The following is a 15484-nucleotide window of genomic DNA, read 5'->3' as shown; positions in this document are numbered from 1 at the left end:
TATTTAGTATATCAATATTTTATTACAGTACAGAATATACCAGATTGACAACCAAGGTTGAAAACGCAAGACCCAACTGCAGCAGCTTATCAATTGTTTATTCAAATTTAATGTAAATTTAAGGATATGAAATCTAAATTTAATATGTCCAAGCAAAAGTGAATAATTTGCAATTAATCGACATATTCTAAACGACATATGTATGTATGTAATGTTATACAATGTACAACAAAACAATCAAAATATTTACGGGTGTAATAATAACATTTTCTTAGCTATTTCTTAAATCAAACGTTTAATAGAACCTTTTCAAATCAAGCTGAAAATGGGAAAAGTATCATCATCAAGCATACGCTCAATGAACCAAGCACCGTCATCCATCTAAATGAAACCTCTCAAATCATGCGGGAAATAGGGAAGGCATCGTGCATGCGATTCATTTGCAGGCGAGGCAACGTGCGACGAAATATGAAGGCGCCACGATAGTGATCGCCACGGGCAAACAGATCCATGAGGCAATCGATCCACTGGCCATAGACGGGCATGAAGGGCGGAGCCCCAGCCGCAATCCCCGAGCCCGAGCAGGCCATGCAGGCGCCAACCACTTGGAGGGGATACAACAGGAGAACAGCGCCAAACTGAAACAGCACCGAATTGTATTCCATTTGTCGCATCGACGATCGATCGACACAGAGTCGCTCACAAGCAGCACTCAAAGTGCTGGTGACAAAGAGCACGCCAAGATCGCAAAGCAAACGCGGCACAAAGCCCGCATAGAAACCCAAAGGACCATCATGCTGTAGGATTTCATGGATGCTGCTGCGCAGATCGTTGTAGGCAACCTCACGACCAACGAACTGAGCCATCTGACGCACCGAGATCACATAAAAGGGATGCGAAAAGATCAAGCCAGTGGTGACGACAATGCCATCTCGCATCAGATTCCATGCGTACTCCTTAAAGCAATTGCTGCGACGATGGAGCTTGCGACGTCGTTGTCTGGTCCGTGACATGCCCAACACGTGAACAAGACTCTCCGAGAACATGGCCGAGATGGCGCAGCTAAGGAAGCGAGCGCCCAATCCCCGATAGAGTCCCACGAAGCCATCCGTGTGCTTGATGTAGCGCAAATATTGATGCACACTCGGCAGCAGCAACGTTGACTTGCCCAGCCAGCTGGTGGCTGCCACAGCGGGCAGCGGCTCGTGACCCAACTGCATCAGAACCTTGGCATACTCATATGGATGCATGATGGCCCCAAAGCCCATGCGTAGAAGGAAGCGCACACATGCACTCGGCTTCTCTGGCTGCCACTCTTTGCCACCAGTCTGAAGTTTGCTTTCAACTTCACCTTCAACTTCAGCTTCCGGTTCCAGTTCCCCATTCAGTTGCATATTGTTCAAAGCTTCTAGTTGCATCACTGCAGCTGCCACAGACACGTGCATCATTTCCTCATCATTGCCCGCATCGCTCATAAGCAAAGTCTCCTCCTCCTCATACATCAGCTTCATGCCAGTGTCCATCGTTCTTTTCTTTTTCTTGTTTCTCTTTCTCTTTACAAAATAAAAGTTTATGAATTTATCAATTTTTGTTTCCAATATTTTCTGTTGTTGACTTGTTGACCAGCTTTTGTATCAGCTTTGACTGAGAAAATGTTTAAGCAATTTCGACTCGTCAACACGCTGCCTACTTATGATATTATCATTCTTCAAAAATCAGCTATAGTAACAAAAATCCATTCAAAATTCAAACCAAAGCATTTAATAGAGAATTTATGAGATTCCACAATCAAAAAGAGGAAAAAAAAAGAAAGAAACATAAGACGAAAGTCGAGTGAGATACCCGCTTTCTATTTAAAAATATACCCAAAAAATACTAAAAATACACCGCAGACTAACATTGGAGCAACCAACTTTGGAACAAATTGAGAGAAAAACGTATTTTAAAAATATATCAAATAAATATACCGAAAAAATACTAAAATATACTAAAGACTAGAATTAGAGCTTTCAATTTTGGGTTAATTAATTTCTCGTGAATGTTGTATGCATGTATGAATGTTGTATAACACACTTCCTCCTCTTTGCGGAATATTTTGTCAAAAATACCGTATTCTTAAAATATACCTAATTAATATACCAAAAAATGCTAAATTAGAATGATATGTACAATTTTTAAAAAAGCCATATTCTAAAAATATACCGAATTAACATATACCAAAATAATATTTCAAAATATCGAAGGCTATATTTGATATATCGATTTAGAATACATTCATACAGATTATCTTCAAAAACTTTTAAAAATATACCAAATTAATATGCCGAAAGAAATATTAAAATATACCAAAGGCTATATTTGGTATATCGATAAAGTATGACACACAAATATATTTATATCATAGTGTACCAAAAAAATTGCAGTAGCCTTCTATCTTGAATCATCTTTGTTGCATTCAGTTGCTGTACAGTTTTAGCGTTTCGATATTTAATTTGGTCGAGTTTGTCGTTTCCGTTAATTATCTATCGCGTCTATCGATGTAACAAATTGCTGTCGCGGCGATTAATGCCCTAAACAAAGTGCTTATCCGAATTACGTTCCACATTCCTCTTTCTCTTTGTCCCTCTCGCTCTCTTCCTCCTGTTTTTTTTTTTTTTTTGTATCGCTCTCACGGCAAATTGTTGTGTTTGATAATCGGCGAGTATTAGCGAACCGAGTTAACGCCCCTTAACGCCCTTTGTCGCCCCACCACGCCCCGCCCCATCCCGTTGTCGTCCTTCGTCTCTTGTCGCCATCTCTACACTTATTGCAGAACATGAAATTTCAATTAGGCAGCTACTCTCTGCTGTTTTTCTGGTCAATTTAATGCAACCATATTGCCAGCTGCATTCACACACACACTCACACACACACACACGCAGAGATGTGAGCTGCAATGTCAGCTCTTTTATTTACACGCCGCTGCAAATTGTACGTAAAAACCAATAGCAAAAACTCGCACACACACAATTACTATGAATGTTGTATGTGTGTGTGTGTGTGTGTAACATATGTAGTTAATGTCGAAAGATCGAAACATTTGACAAGTTGTCGCACAGCCCAAACAATCAAAGAGAAACAAAAAAAAAATCAATAACAAACAGTATGGGAAAACATGGCAAATAAATAAAAAGATCGAAGCTAAAAAACTGTGAAGCAAGAAACAAAAAAAAATACTGCAATATTTGTACGCCAATTATCATAATATATCATGTATTTCTTAAAAATTAATTAATATAAGTTTAGGTGATTTTTCTGCTTAAGCAAATTATATGAATAAGGTTCAAATGAAAAGTATTTCGTAAAAATCGAATGAAATACTAAACAAAATACGGCAACCAAAACATAGTGAACTATATAAACTGGGAGAATCTATACTAAATATATATACTTAATAATGTATCCAATATACTAAACTAAAATATACTAAACTATGTACATATTTTATTAGCTTCCCACAAAAAATATCATATATACGAAATATATATAGTAATATACTAAACTTCTCGAACTTCATTGAAGTCGAACCAATCTATAGTTGACATTCTTAAGTTTTGTGTCATAGAAGCCGAATAAACTAAACTATATTTATATAAAATATACTAGTCTATATAAAACATTAATTAGTTTCCTCATAAAATCACATTTATACCAAATATATACTGAATAATATCTATAGTTAGCTCGCTCAAGTTCAGTGTCAAAAAGTTGGCATACAGTTATGCCACATAAACTGGGGGAATCCCCTAAATTGGTTTAACGTCCCTTTAAATGCATCGTAATCAGCGTCATTTCTCAGCCACTCTCGAGACAACAATAATTTTCCACTTATTTAGATCGCACTAAGCCGGACACCGAGCGAAAAAAGACTAAAAACCTCAAACGCCCCCTCTTCGACCTCAATCAACAGTCGTCTACCCCCAAAACCCACCCAAAAAACCAAGCCCATTTTCGCAGGCAGTCATCCAGTTGACCAAAGCCAAAATGCAACCCACTCGAAATCCAAAACCCAAACTCGATTGCTAATGAAACCGTTTTGAAACAAAGCGCAGCAGTTACCCTACGATATTTGTTAATGCAATATATAAATGTTTTCTTCATTTCGTGAAATATTATTTAACAAAAGCTGCTTAAACATGACTCATAACATCATTCACAAAATATACTAACTAAACCCGCAATCGAACCTCTTCTATATAATCTATTTAAGAGGTATACTAAAGCCCGAAACTGAACACAAATTCAACTTATGCGACACGCACAGTTGATTAACAATGTTGCAGTTTTTGGAGCCGAACTAACGCCGAGTGGGAGCTGAAAGCTGAAAGCGACGGCACGCAAATCTCTGAACCCCAATGACCAAATGGACTCCCTCTTCCCGTTCCCCGTCCCCCCCGCTCGATTCTATGTTCGTGCAGTCCGCACGATTATTGCACATCACTAATTAGTGATGGGCGCGCCCGTCGCGCGCTTCAATTTCACGTTTCGGCACGAACGAGTTGCCATTTTCGAGACAGGCATCGGCAATGGACAAACTGACTCGAATCGAGCTGAGCTGAGCAGAGGGAGGCAACTCTGGGGAGGGAGGATTGCATTAGGTATTGGTCGCCTGCCTTCCTGGGGGGGGGAGCGGACTGGACCGAAGCGAAACGTATCGAGCCGAGCACGGGCACTGACGTTGACATTCCACTAACAGTGAAATTGTTTTCCAAATCCTAAGCTTGCATGTTAGCCACAACAGCAGCAGCAACAACAACAACAACAGCAACGATAGTAGTGACAGCAATAGACCAAGTTTGAGTGCATCACTGCGAATGTGACATGCGCGACTATCTGATACCCTAGTTTAACGTATCTCATCTTTAAATTTTGAAGATTACATAATAATGCTACAAGCATTAGTCTTCTCAAAACCTATTGTATGTTTCTCACTTTCGATTTTTTTAATTTTCGTAAAAACTATCCCTCTGATTCATTACAAAAATTTCCCAATAATAATTACAGTGGTTATAGAAATACACGAAAAATCAAAAAAAAAAAACTTTAACCCAAGGTGTCTTTCACAAATCGCAACATTACAAATTTAACTTCACTTTAAATTAATGTTTAAATTATGAAAATTGTACTGTTAACATTCCAATACATTCATGACTAGATTACATTTTCTCTCAACAATGCTGATATTCTATTTTTTCGTCAACATCCAAATTAATGTTCCAATCTATTCTTGATTAGATTTAATTTGATATTCTATTCTTCTATCAACGTCCTATTTGCTAACCTGCATTCGTTCTCTTCACTTTCCACTTATCACATTAAATTTCACAGCTCACTTGTATTCATCATACCCTTTTAATTACAGCTTACTGTTTAGAGGGTAGAAAATAGGCAATGGCAATGGCGACCACGAAACGGCAGCAGCGAATGAATGGCAATGAATGCGACACCAGACACTACTAGGCCTGACCATTTTCAGCGCCATGCATCACCCACGTTCACCATCGCATTCGCATTCGCATCCACATTCACGTTTCGCATTCGCATTCACGTTTACGTTCACATTCGCATTCGCATTCACATTGAGATTTAGATTCGCATTCACGTACTCGTTCAGATGCCACGTTCATGTGTGGTAAATAGTGAACTGCTCGCTTTTGTTGCCATTCCCCCAATTCCCCTCCCCACTTTGGCTGGCCCCCTTCTCACTTCTTCTCACTCTCTCCTATCGTCGACCCTCCAATTCACATTGCAGTTTCGTCAATTTGTATACACTGCCGGAAAGGTTATAATCACTTTACTAACCTATAAATCCGGCGACTTTTCAAGATAACGCAATTGCAGTAACTGCAAACAATTTGTATATCCATAAGCTAACGAATTGTTGCCAAATTTCAGCAACAGCATCAACGAAAATCGCACAATTGGATTCCATTTGCAATTAAGAGGCAAATAAGGGATATATATATCAATAATGAAAGGTTATAATAACTTTCCGAATCCACAAATTCGACAAATCAATCAAGTCAATTTTAGTAACTACCAATAACTTACATTGTTGGCAAATTTCAGAAACAGCATCTATGCACATTTCACAATCGGATTTCGCTCAACTATATCACTAATCATAGGATATCCACTTTGTCGACTTGTTTGGAGTACGCATTATTATTGGGGGAGAGGATTAAAAGAGCCGGATGCAGTGCGGAAATCAAAATGCTATGGCGCGGCCAGCGGACCAGGAGACAGACCACCCGAAACAGGCTCACAGGGGAGGGTAGAGGAGGTGAGGTTGGTAACAGCAGTTTAAATGGCAACTAATCGTAAAGCGCAACCAGAAAAACCGGAGGGGCAAAGAGCATTCAACGACATGGAGCATGGGCCACGTTTGATAGGCAACGTGGAGGTGTTTGCATAATGAATGAGCTAGCGCGGCACAACACCAACAATAACAGTCGGCCATCAACTGTGGCTTTTTCGGAATTGGAAGCAGTTACCGAAAAACCCTCCAGCCTCCAACTATCAGCCTGCAGGCGTCAGGACCCAAAATCCTTGCCACTCCTCCTTCAGACCCTCAGACAAAGCCCTGACAACAACACCAACAAAAACAAAAAACAAAAAAAAAAGGAACGCCACATATCCACGCACAAGACAATGAAATCAAACGACAAACGCAAATGTGATCAATTACAGTTTGTGAATTTCAACGGCAAATGGAGTTGGCCTTAGTTACAGTTTGCAGTTCGACTCCCCGAGTTGCGTGTTGCGTGTTACGAGTCGAGAATTGCAATTGCAATTGTTGTGCATTTGCGGCTTGCGTCTGGGCACACTGTGATTGCCAATGTGGCCAGTCGAGAGAGAATGAGAGGAGGGAGAGACTTGAATTGGGCTTTGGCTTTAAAAAGATGCCAGCATAGCTGGGAGGAGGCTTATGCAAATGATGCCAACTGCTGACAACTTGACTCAAAATTATGGCCACACAAAATCCGGAGTCGAGTTCAAGTCCGGGATGCCATAGTCTGCAATTGCATTTTGTCGGTCCGCCCCTCGTTGACATTGACCGGCAACAAGTCATTATTGTAATTATGTTAATACCCTGCACACATCACATCACATCGTCCTGGTCACAGCTGCTGCTGGCATCCTCCTTTCCTCCCTTTCCTTTCCATTCTGTCTTCCCTTCTTCCGTCCATCCGTCTGTCTATCTGTCTGTACGTGCTGTGGTAAACTTGCGCTATCCGGAAGTCAGTCAATTTTGCGTATAATTTGTTTATGAGCATCACACAGACTCGTAGACAACTAAGAACAACTTGTGCGCAGGAGTTTTACTTATCCCAGCAATCAATGGACTTAATATACGGCTTCGTCACGACTTCAAAGTCAGCACAAACACGCGAGATAATCTATTATGATAGCCTGAGCTTTGGCAGCATTAATTTAATCATAAACAGACCATAATTTATATTTGAATAAGAACAACAAAACGTTTAATCAGATCTAGAAATACTACTAAGCCAATTTTAGTAATTACCAAAAACTTGCATTGTTGCCAAATTTCAGCAACAGTTATGCAAATTGCATAATTGGATATCATTTGAAATTAAGAAACAAAATATATAAAAACAAAATACTTATATTTGAAAAAGGAAAACAAAACATTTAATCAGATATACAAATACTATGTGTTTTATATCAACAACAATACGATAATTTCGTTAATTTTGTAGATAAATGTTGAGAACCTTTTACAAAAATTTCTAGATCTATTCAAAAACCACACAATCCCAAAAAGACAGGCGGCTACTGTTCACTTCTGTTCAGTAAGGGGCTTGATCATGGCGAAACACTTTGCACGCATCATCGTTTATGGTGCTCAATCTGTTGGACGCGCCTTCATCAAGGCGATTCGCCAGGAGATTGAGGCATCCCGAGCGGCGGCGAGTCACCATCAGATGATCAAAAATAAATCTACTGGCCATGATTTGACACTGAAGGGCATGTCCCTTAACGAGGCCCTCCAAATACTCAATGTGAAGGACTTGTCCAGCATCGAAGAGATCCGGGGCAACTATGAGCATCTGTTTCGAGCCAACGAGAAGGCAACAGGCGGCTCATTCTACATACAATCAAAGGTATTTCGTGCTAAGGAACGCATCGATCGTGAGCTATTCAATAAAATGCAGGAGGCCATGAAAGAAGCTCCAACGGAAACCATCAAAGAAAGCTGAATTTAAACATCGAGATGCTCTCAAAAAAAAAGCATGCATTAGACTTGTCTGTCTGACTCTCTGGCTGCTTGAAACAAGTTGCTCACGTAGTTGTTTGTTTAAAATTGATAAATTTGAGTTGGCAAATAAACGACATCCATCTGGATTCAACACGCTATAGGGAAACATAAAATCGCCCAAGTGGTTTTTATACTCCTTCTATTCGTTCTATAAGAAAGAATATGTTCAAACTAACTTTGAATCCCAATCGCGACATAATGTTCTTAGGCAACTTCTATACATAAGCTAACGCATTGTTGCCAAATTTCAGCAACAGCATCTATGCAAATTGCACAATGGCATTTCATTTCAAACTAAGCAATTCTATGAGAATCAAAAAGTATACGTCGAAGCTAATATTGTTGATTTTATGAACATCAATGTAGGCGTATATTTTGAAGCACAATATTATGAGATCAAAGTAGCCCTTGACTTATTTTGAGACAGTATCTCGACCCTTTTTTTCTCAGTTCTGTTTTCGGCTCGATCGAGTCGAGAGCTCAAAATCAAAATTTTTAGTTTTGAATTTTCAACACACGCTGAGTTTCTTGTGACTTTTTTTATGATGGTACCACGGACTAGAAACGGGCCTGGTGCGACGAGGGCTTCATAAACTCAAGGGACTGCTACTGAGAACTGACATTTACGTAACCATATCTTTACACTCTCTAAATGAATATCGCATACACTTACATTGAAAGCAGTAAAAAGTAATCACGTAAGTCTTGCAATCTGTACTGCAATATACAGAGAATAATGAATACCTATTTATTTGCAGACGCACACACAGACGTTTCAAATTTGTTATAAACACACGCATTATGTTGTTAATCAAGACACTTAATTCACAAATACCTTAAGATATATGTATGTGCAAAACAAATATATTGAATCATCACTTTGGTAAGTTATGCTTTTATATTACATAATTCTTTTCAAGATTTTGCATTTGCAGAAAGTTCAACGTTATCGTTAAAAGCCGTTTTGAGGGGAGCATCTGAACACATAATCAAAAACTTGACTGCAAATTGAGTATTATAAAAACTGTTTAATTTTCTAAACGGAAATTGGATTATTAATTATATTAATATTAATCTTTAACAATTTTAATTTTTTACCAAACTTTAAATTTAAACAAACAAACCAAATAAAAGCTTATTGGCATTAAAAGGATATTAAAACGTAATATAAAGATTTTCTTTTAAGTTTTTTTAATAACTACTAAAATAAAAAATCATATGACTGCTTAATTTTTTTTTATTTTCGTGCGCTTGAACCAGCGATAGTTATCGATAAACGATACATGAAAAAAAAACCTAGTTGTTCGGGTGCCAGAATAGCGGAAAACGATTAAAAGCTCATTTCAAAAAATTATTGATACAAATTGGCATTGCATAGAAAAATTCGCTTAATATTTAAATAGGCTTTTGTTGTTGTTATACTGTTATTACTGTTGTTGTTTATGCTGTGTCCATGCCTTATTATTATCAAAAGCGCAACAATTTACATTCAATTGCATTGCCTGCATTCATATTTTTGCCATTGATCTTTATAATGAGACACACACACAGTGCAATTTGTGTGCATGTATGTGTGTGAGTGCATTTAAAATGCAATTTGCCTGGCAGCCACGTCACGATGTGGGGCTCAATAAAAATTGTTAAGTGATTTATTTATGCGCATTGTTGAATTGAGCGCGCGGCAACACGCGGCTCTCAATAAAAACAATTAAAGAAAATTGGCCACAATTATGGACAAAATGCAAAAAAAAAAAAAAACAGCAAAACGCCAGAGCAAAATATTTGGTAGATTGTGCAGTGCACATTCCGTTAATTTTCGCAAAATGAAATCCAAATTTGCAATTTATTCTGTTATAAATTATATCGTATTTTGAGATTCCTTAATTCATTTGATTTGATGCCTACCTTGTTTACTTCAGTGATCGCATCATTAGTGACGTCACCAGAGAGGTCGTCTTTTCTTGTGAACTGCTAAATGCATCCCTGGCAGAAGCTCACAACAACACACTCACACATGCATACTTGCAACTGCAAACGATAAGCAGAGACGTCAGCGCTGGCGCCGGCGTCAACTGCGATTTGCATTTGTCGTTTTTTGGTATTGAAAAACTATTCAAGTCTAATGGCACGAAAGAGAATAATGACGCACAATACACTTCGACAGTTTAAACGGATTCACATGATTACAAGAGCCCCCACTCCTCCCACTCCTTTCCATTTTCGCACACTAATGCACTGCACCGCACACAGGCACAACTACACGAACGAACCGAACACTTTCACACACATACACACACTTACGAACGACCTAACGCACACGCGAGAGTGAAAGGGACAGAGAAAGAGTTAGGGGGAGTCATAGAGTTGACGGCAGTAAGTAATGATGTCTGTCTGTCTGTCTCGACTGCGCCCGTTGTCGATATTTGCAGAAACTTGTTAAGCATTTGGAAGGCGACAAATGTCGTGCGCATTAGAGCCAAAGTTATAAGTACGCTCTGCCACTTGGCAGCCTCTTCAACGCTTTCTTCTTTTTCTCGTTTTTTTCACGCGCGCGCCTGGATGTCGAGACGTTGTTAAGTGATGTTACTTATTGCGAGTGCTTGCATTCTCCACGACGTTTAAACAAATTGAACACGCTAAATCTAACCAAATTAGTCGAGTTGCGCGTATAACTTTTTAATAACTATAATAAATCGCGAAAGGCACAACGCGAATAATTTTGCAGTAGCGAAAATGGCGCGAATGACCACAACTTTGCAGTATTTCGATACCAAAAAAGTATGCAATATACCAAATTGTTATCGGCGATCGATTGGTCCTTGGTCCTGAAACATTGCTGCTTGCTACACAAGTTACATGCGCTGCCAAAGCTATTGACTGCCTGCAATAAGATGAACTGACAATAAGCTACCTGCTATGGGATACATAGTTCTAATAGGAAATGCATACGACAACGCCTTTAAATTAAATACTTTTGCATATACAAAAAAATGCATGACACGTCGACTTGAGGGTGTACACACTCAAACAGGAACGCCTTAGGCTGCCGTGACATGCTGCACTGCATTGCCATGGCTTTGACTATGATTTTCTAATTCAATTATTATTCAAATCATATAATTTCATCTTTTTACAGCACGCGCAGCAGCAGCAGAACTGAGACAAGCAAAAACAGCGGGAGATGGAGAACAAAAAAAAAATATGGCAACACTGACAGCATGTAAATAATCATATTACACACACACACGGTCGCTCACACACACACACACACACCCAGAGAAGTCTATGTAGTAGAGCAATAACAACAATAGAGCAATAAGACAAGCAGTGCGCAGCGTGAAGCTGCGTTGACAAATCCAATTTAAAGCAACTGCCATGTCACGCTTCTTCTACTTATGCCATACAATGGAAATTTGTTTGCATTTGCGCCTTTTTGTCTCCACTCTTGGCCATCATCTTCTGAGCGCTGAGCTGCGGCTTATCCTTCATTTGTCGTCAGTCGTCAGTCAGTGCATTTATATTATTATTGTGCATATTAATATTGTTAAAAGCGCGTGCCATGGCGTCTCTACAAAATTAGCCAGCCATTCATTCATGGCGCTCGCTGTGCGGTTGCGATGCCCGCTGCTCGCTGCTAGCCGTCTCGCTCGCACCCACTCACTCCCAATCCACCTACAAACATGCTTCACTGGTCTACTTCGCTGTCTGTCTCCTGCTGGCTGGCTGCAGCAGGTGGCCTGATGAGTGTTGGTGTGAGAGAGGGAGAGCGACTTAACGAACGAAGCGGATGGATAAACGGACGGGCGTATCAATTTACACACCGGAAAGCACATACACACACACATAAATACATATTACACGTGCACAAAAGAATGCTTGCAATGGTCGAGTCAAAGAGGGAGAGAAAGAGACCGAGACTGAGAGAGTGTGAGCGTAAAAATTGTAAACACAAACATGCAGTCGATATGCCTGTCTGTGTGACTCTGCAATTGTATGTGTGTGTGGGTGTGTACTTATTAATGCGTATTCATTGTCACATCCGGCACGAGGAAATTATATTCGACAAACGCAGCCGGTCGCCATCGCCGTCGTCGTCGCTGCTGCTGGGATCGACTGAGGTTGGTTGAGAGGCCGAACCGAAGCCGTGGCTGAGCTGTTTCCTTGCCTTTTGGTAGATGGCGGTGGGTTGTTGAGGGGGTGGGGAATTTTTGCTTGCTGGCCAGACGTTTCTTTTGTCGATTTAATTGAAATAATTGCAAAAATGCAAATGGAATGGACAACAGTTGACACAGGATATTAAGCGCGCTGGATGATCATTAACAGCGTAATTGTCATAATTATAACGTAGATGATGAGAAAGTCTTGCAATACAAAGCAGCCTTTAATGAAGCCACAAGCATGGCATGCAGCCCTTACTTATGATCGAATGCAGCCCTGGCGAACGATTGGACTTTGGACTTATCGATAATTGGCAGATGGTTGAAATATCGTTAAAATCACTTCACTTCTTTTCTCTCGACAAATTGTCATTGCCTGTTTATTAAAATTTGAGCAACACACTATTTATTGTGAGAATTGAGACTTGTGTCGTTCATTGAGCACAAGCGTTTGGAAATTTAAAATAGAAAAAAACCAACAGAGAAAATCTACTTCCGAATTTTACAATTGAAGAGAATCTAAAAATGGCTGATAAGAAAGCTGATTCCAAGGACGAGCAATCCGAAAAGGTAAGCGCAAGTTGATATAATCTAAATAATCATTTTCTATTAAATTTAACGTCCTCCATGCAGAAGTCGGGCGATACTTTGTGGACGGGTAAGTCTTCAGACTGCAGAGGCTCTCTGCTTTCCTCTCTTCAATTGTGTGCTCTCTTCTCCTCCAGGTGTCCTGCTCGATATACAAAAGGACATCTGCGCCATCTGTCGCAATCATTTGAAGCAGCTGTGCATCGACTGTGAGGCGGAGCAGGGCAGCCACGTGAAGAAACTCGAGGAGATGTGCCCCGAGGTGACCGGTAAATGTAATCATGTCTTCCACTGGCATTGCATCTCGCCCTGGCTGAAGACCAAAACTGCTTGTCCCCTCGACTATCGCACCTGGGAGTTTAAGTACACCGGCAAGGAGAATCAAAAATTTTAGATCTTTCATTTTTTTCTTAAGTGCTCTTCACTACGAGAGGCATCACAATGAACAATGAACTCACTTCACTAAGAATTCATTCAATATATATGCTTCTACAAGCTAGATAAGCTCTTTGTTCTTCTATCTGTTTATAGTATATAATAATTCTTTTTATGCCTCTATATCCTGGATTCGTATATCTTAGATCACTTCTGCTTTCCCTAGTTTATTTCAACTTCTTTAGTTCATATCTTTATATATGTATATCCTAGTTTATTTTTAGTTTCCCTAGATTCTTTATATCATATCTTCATCTATGTATATGCTAGTTTCCTCTTACTATCCCTAATATCTTTATCTATATCCTAGTTCCCTTCTGCGTTCCCTAGTTTATACATCTTTAGTTCATATTTTCATCTATATCCTAGTTCCCTTCTTTAGTTCATATCTTTATCTTATATTATCCTAATTTCTCTTTCCTTTTTTTACTTCTTCAACCATCATCTTCTAAGCTTCTATTTCTGATTCTGATATCCTGCTGAGTTCCTTCTGTATCCAGGCTCTCTAACCACCTGACTTACATCCTTGTGCCTTTGTGCTCCTCAACAGGTAGAAGAGAAATAGTGACTTTATTGTGTATACGCAACGTGTGCGTCGTGGAAGTTTGTGCTGCTGTCTCGACTGCTTCCGCTGTCGATGTTACTGTCACTGTTGTCGCCTATGTCGCATCCTGGTCGGCGTGTCCTTCCCGCTACGCTGTCATAATTGTGTTGATTATCTAATTAGCTGCAATTCCGCGCCCGGAAATTGCCCGTTGGACGCGTTGATAAAGCGGTCATCCTCCTTCTCTTCATTCTCGCAATTCGCAGTCTCGCATGCTCTAATTTTTAAGTGCACTCGGTTGTCGGCTTGCCACATAATCTCGTCATGAATATATTTGTTTTGTTGCCGCCTTGTCTCGACGTTCGCTCTTCCCCTTTGCGAACAGCTAGCAAGTTGGCGTTTAAGTCGCGCCATAAAAATTCATTGCCAAACGGGCCAAAGTATTGCCACAGCCAATCGACGCGAGTACTCCGGACGCCTTCTCTATCTCCTCCTCTGTAGCCTGCGGCTGCTGGTGCTGATGCTGCGTCAAGCTAGTCGAGGATATAAAAGTTGAGCTGCTCGCGTAATCCGCTTCTCGGCGCGCTCCTCGTCGTCATATCATTCACAATTTGGCTATGCTGGTATTACTCGCTCCACTTGCTAATATTAGTCGTTGCTGTTATATCTTGCTAATATCTAGTTTTCTCTCCTTACTCACTCTTTTCATTCTACTCGCTGTTCCTTTTTCTTAACTCTTTTCTACTCTAAATTGCATTCATTATTCTGTCAACGCTCTTACATTATCCCTACTCAATCTACTCGCTACTTTCTATTCGCTATTAACTTTATACTCCTTTCTGTTCTCTCTTCTCTTTCTATACACGCCTCACTTTCACCATTCCATACACTTGCTCTTTTCTTCCATATCGTTATTTACTTTTTACTCGCTCACGGTTATTTTTCTACTCGATTTACATTCACTCTTTTCTACTCGCTTTTATCTTCCTACTCGTTACTTACATTCTTACTCGTTCTTTTCTACTCCTTACTTTCTACTCGCTGTTTTCTTCCTACTCAGTTTATTTTTGCTTTTCGCTCTACGCTTTCTACACTTTACACTCGCTGTATTCTCTCTTTCGCTTCTTCTCGTTAGCTTCCCTCTACACTCGCTGCGCTCTCCTCCTACTCGTGAGCTTTCCTCTCCACTCGCCACATTCTCCGCTTTCAAACTTATTACTCGTATTTTTTTACACTCGTTGGTTCTTCTCTACACGTTATTTGCATTCTTCTCGATATTTTTATCTTACTCTTTACTTACTTTCTAACTCGCTGTTTTATTCTCACTCGTTATTTACTTCCTTACTCGCTCTTTTCATCCTACTCGCTTCATTCTTTTCTTTTCGTTATCTTTCCTCTCTTCTCGCTGCATTCTTCTTCTTTAAACTTTGCTCGTTG

At 39.8% G+C, this 15484-nt stretch overlaps 3 protein-coding genes and 1 long non-coding RNA gene across 4 annotated transcripts; 3 read left to right on the top strand and 1 right to left on the bottom strand.

Moving 5' to 3' along the window:
• Positions 1-327: 327 nt before the first annotated feature.
• Positions 328-1639, bottom strand: LOC117569350 (mitochondrial carrier homolog 2). Its single transcript, XM_034250486.2, has one exon. The coding sequence runs from the start codon at positions 1521-1523 to the stop codon at positions 396-398; it is 1128 nt and encodes a 375-aa protein (XP_034106377.1). The 5' UTR covers positions 1524-1639; the 3' UTR covers positions 328-395.
• Positions 1640-7707: 6068 nt separating this feature from the next.
• LOC117565670 (mitochondrial import inner membrane translocase subunit TIM16) lies at positions 7708-8429 on the top strand. Its single transcript, XM_034244906.2, has one exon. The coding sequence runs from the start codon at positions 7872-7874 to the stop codon at positions 8262-8264; it is 393 nt and encodes a 130-aa protein (XP_034100797.1). The 5' UTR covers positions 7708-7871; the 3' UTR covers positions 8265-8429.
• Positions 8430-8770: 341 nt separating this feature from the next.
• On the top strand, positions 8771-9407 carry LOC117565697 (uncharacterized). Its single transcript, XR_004571901.2, has 3 exons — positions 8771-9021; positions 9082-9206; positions 9259-9407. It is a non-coding gene; the product is annotated as an uncharacterized LOC117565697 (long non-coding RNA).
• Positions 9408-12835: 3428 nt separating this feature from the next.
• LOC117565680 (RING-box protein 1-like) lies at positions 12836-13572 on the top strand. The gene is made up of 3 exons (XM_034244917.2): positions 12836-13050; positions 13114-13138; positions 13206-13572. The coding sequence occupies exons 1-3, from the start codon at positions 13006-13008 to the stop codon at positions 13460-13462; spliced, it is 327 nt and encodes a 108-aa protein (XP_034100808.1). The 5' UTR covers positions 12836-13005; the 3' UTR covers positions 13463-13572.
• The last annotated feature ends 1912 nt before the right edge of the window (positions 13573-15484 follow it).

The sequence above is a fragment of the Drosophila albomicans genome, chromosome X (assembly GCF_009650485.2).
Source record: "Drosophila albomicans strain 15112-1751.03 chromosome X, ASM965048v2, whole genome shotgun sequence".
NCBI lineage: Eukaryota > Metazoa > Arthropoda > Insecta > Diptera > Drosophilidae > Drosophila > Drosophila albomicans.
The sequence above is the reverse complement of the archived record's forward strand: the minus strand, read 5'-3'. Positions and strand labels throughout refer to the sequence as shown.

Coding starts and splice junctions, on each gene's coding strand:
- LOC117569350 (XM_034250486.2), bottom strand. CDS start 1,523: ATGGACACTGGCATGAAGCTGATGTATGAGGAGGAGGAGACTTTGCTT.
- LOC117565670 (XM_034244906.2), top strand. CDS start 7,872: ATGGCGAAACACTTTGCACGCATCATCGTTTATGGTGCTCAATCTGTT.
- LOC117565680 (XM_034244917.2), top strand. CDS start 13,006: ATGGCTGATAAGAAAGCTGATTCCAAGGACGAGCAATCCGAAAAG. Junction 13,051..13,113: donor AGGACGAGCAATCCGAAAAG/GTAAGCGCAAGT, acceptor TCCTCCATGCAG/AAGTCGGGCGATACTTTGTG. Junction 13,139..13,205: donor GGGCGATACTTTGTGGACGG/GTAAGTCTTCAG, acceptor CTTCTCCTCCAG/GTGTCCTGCTCGATATACAA.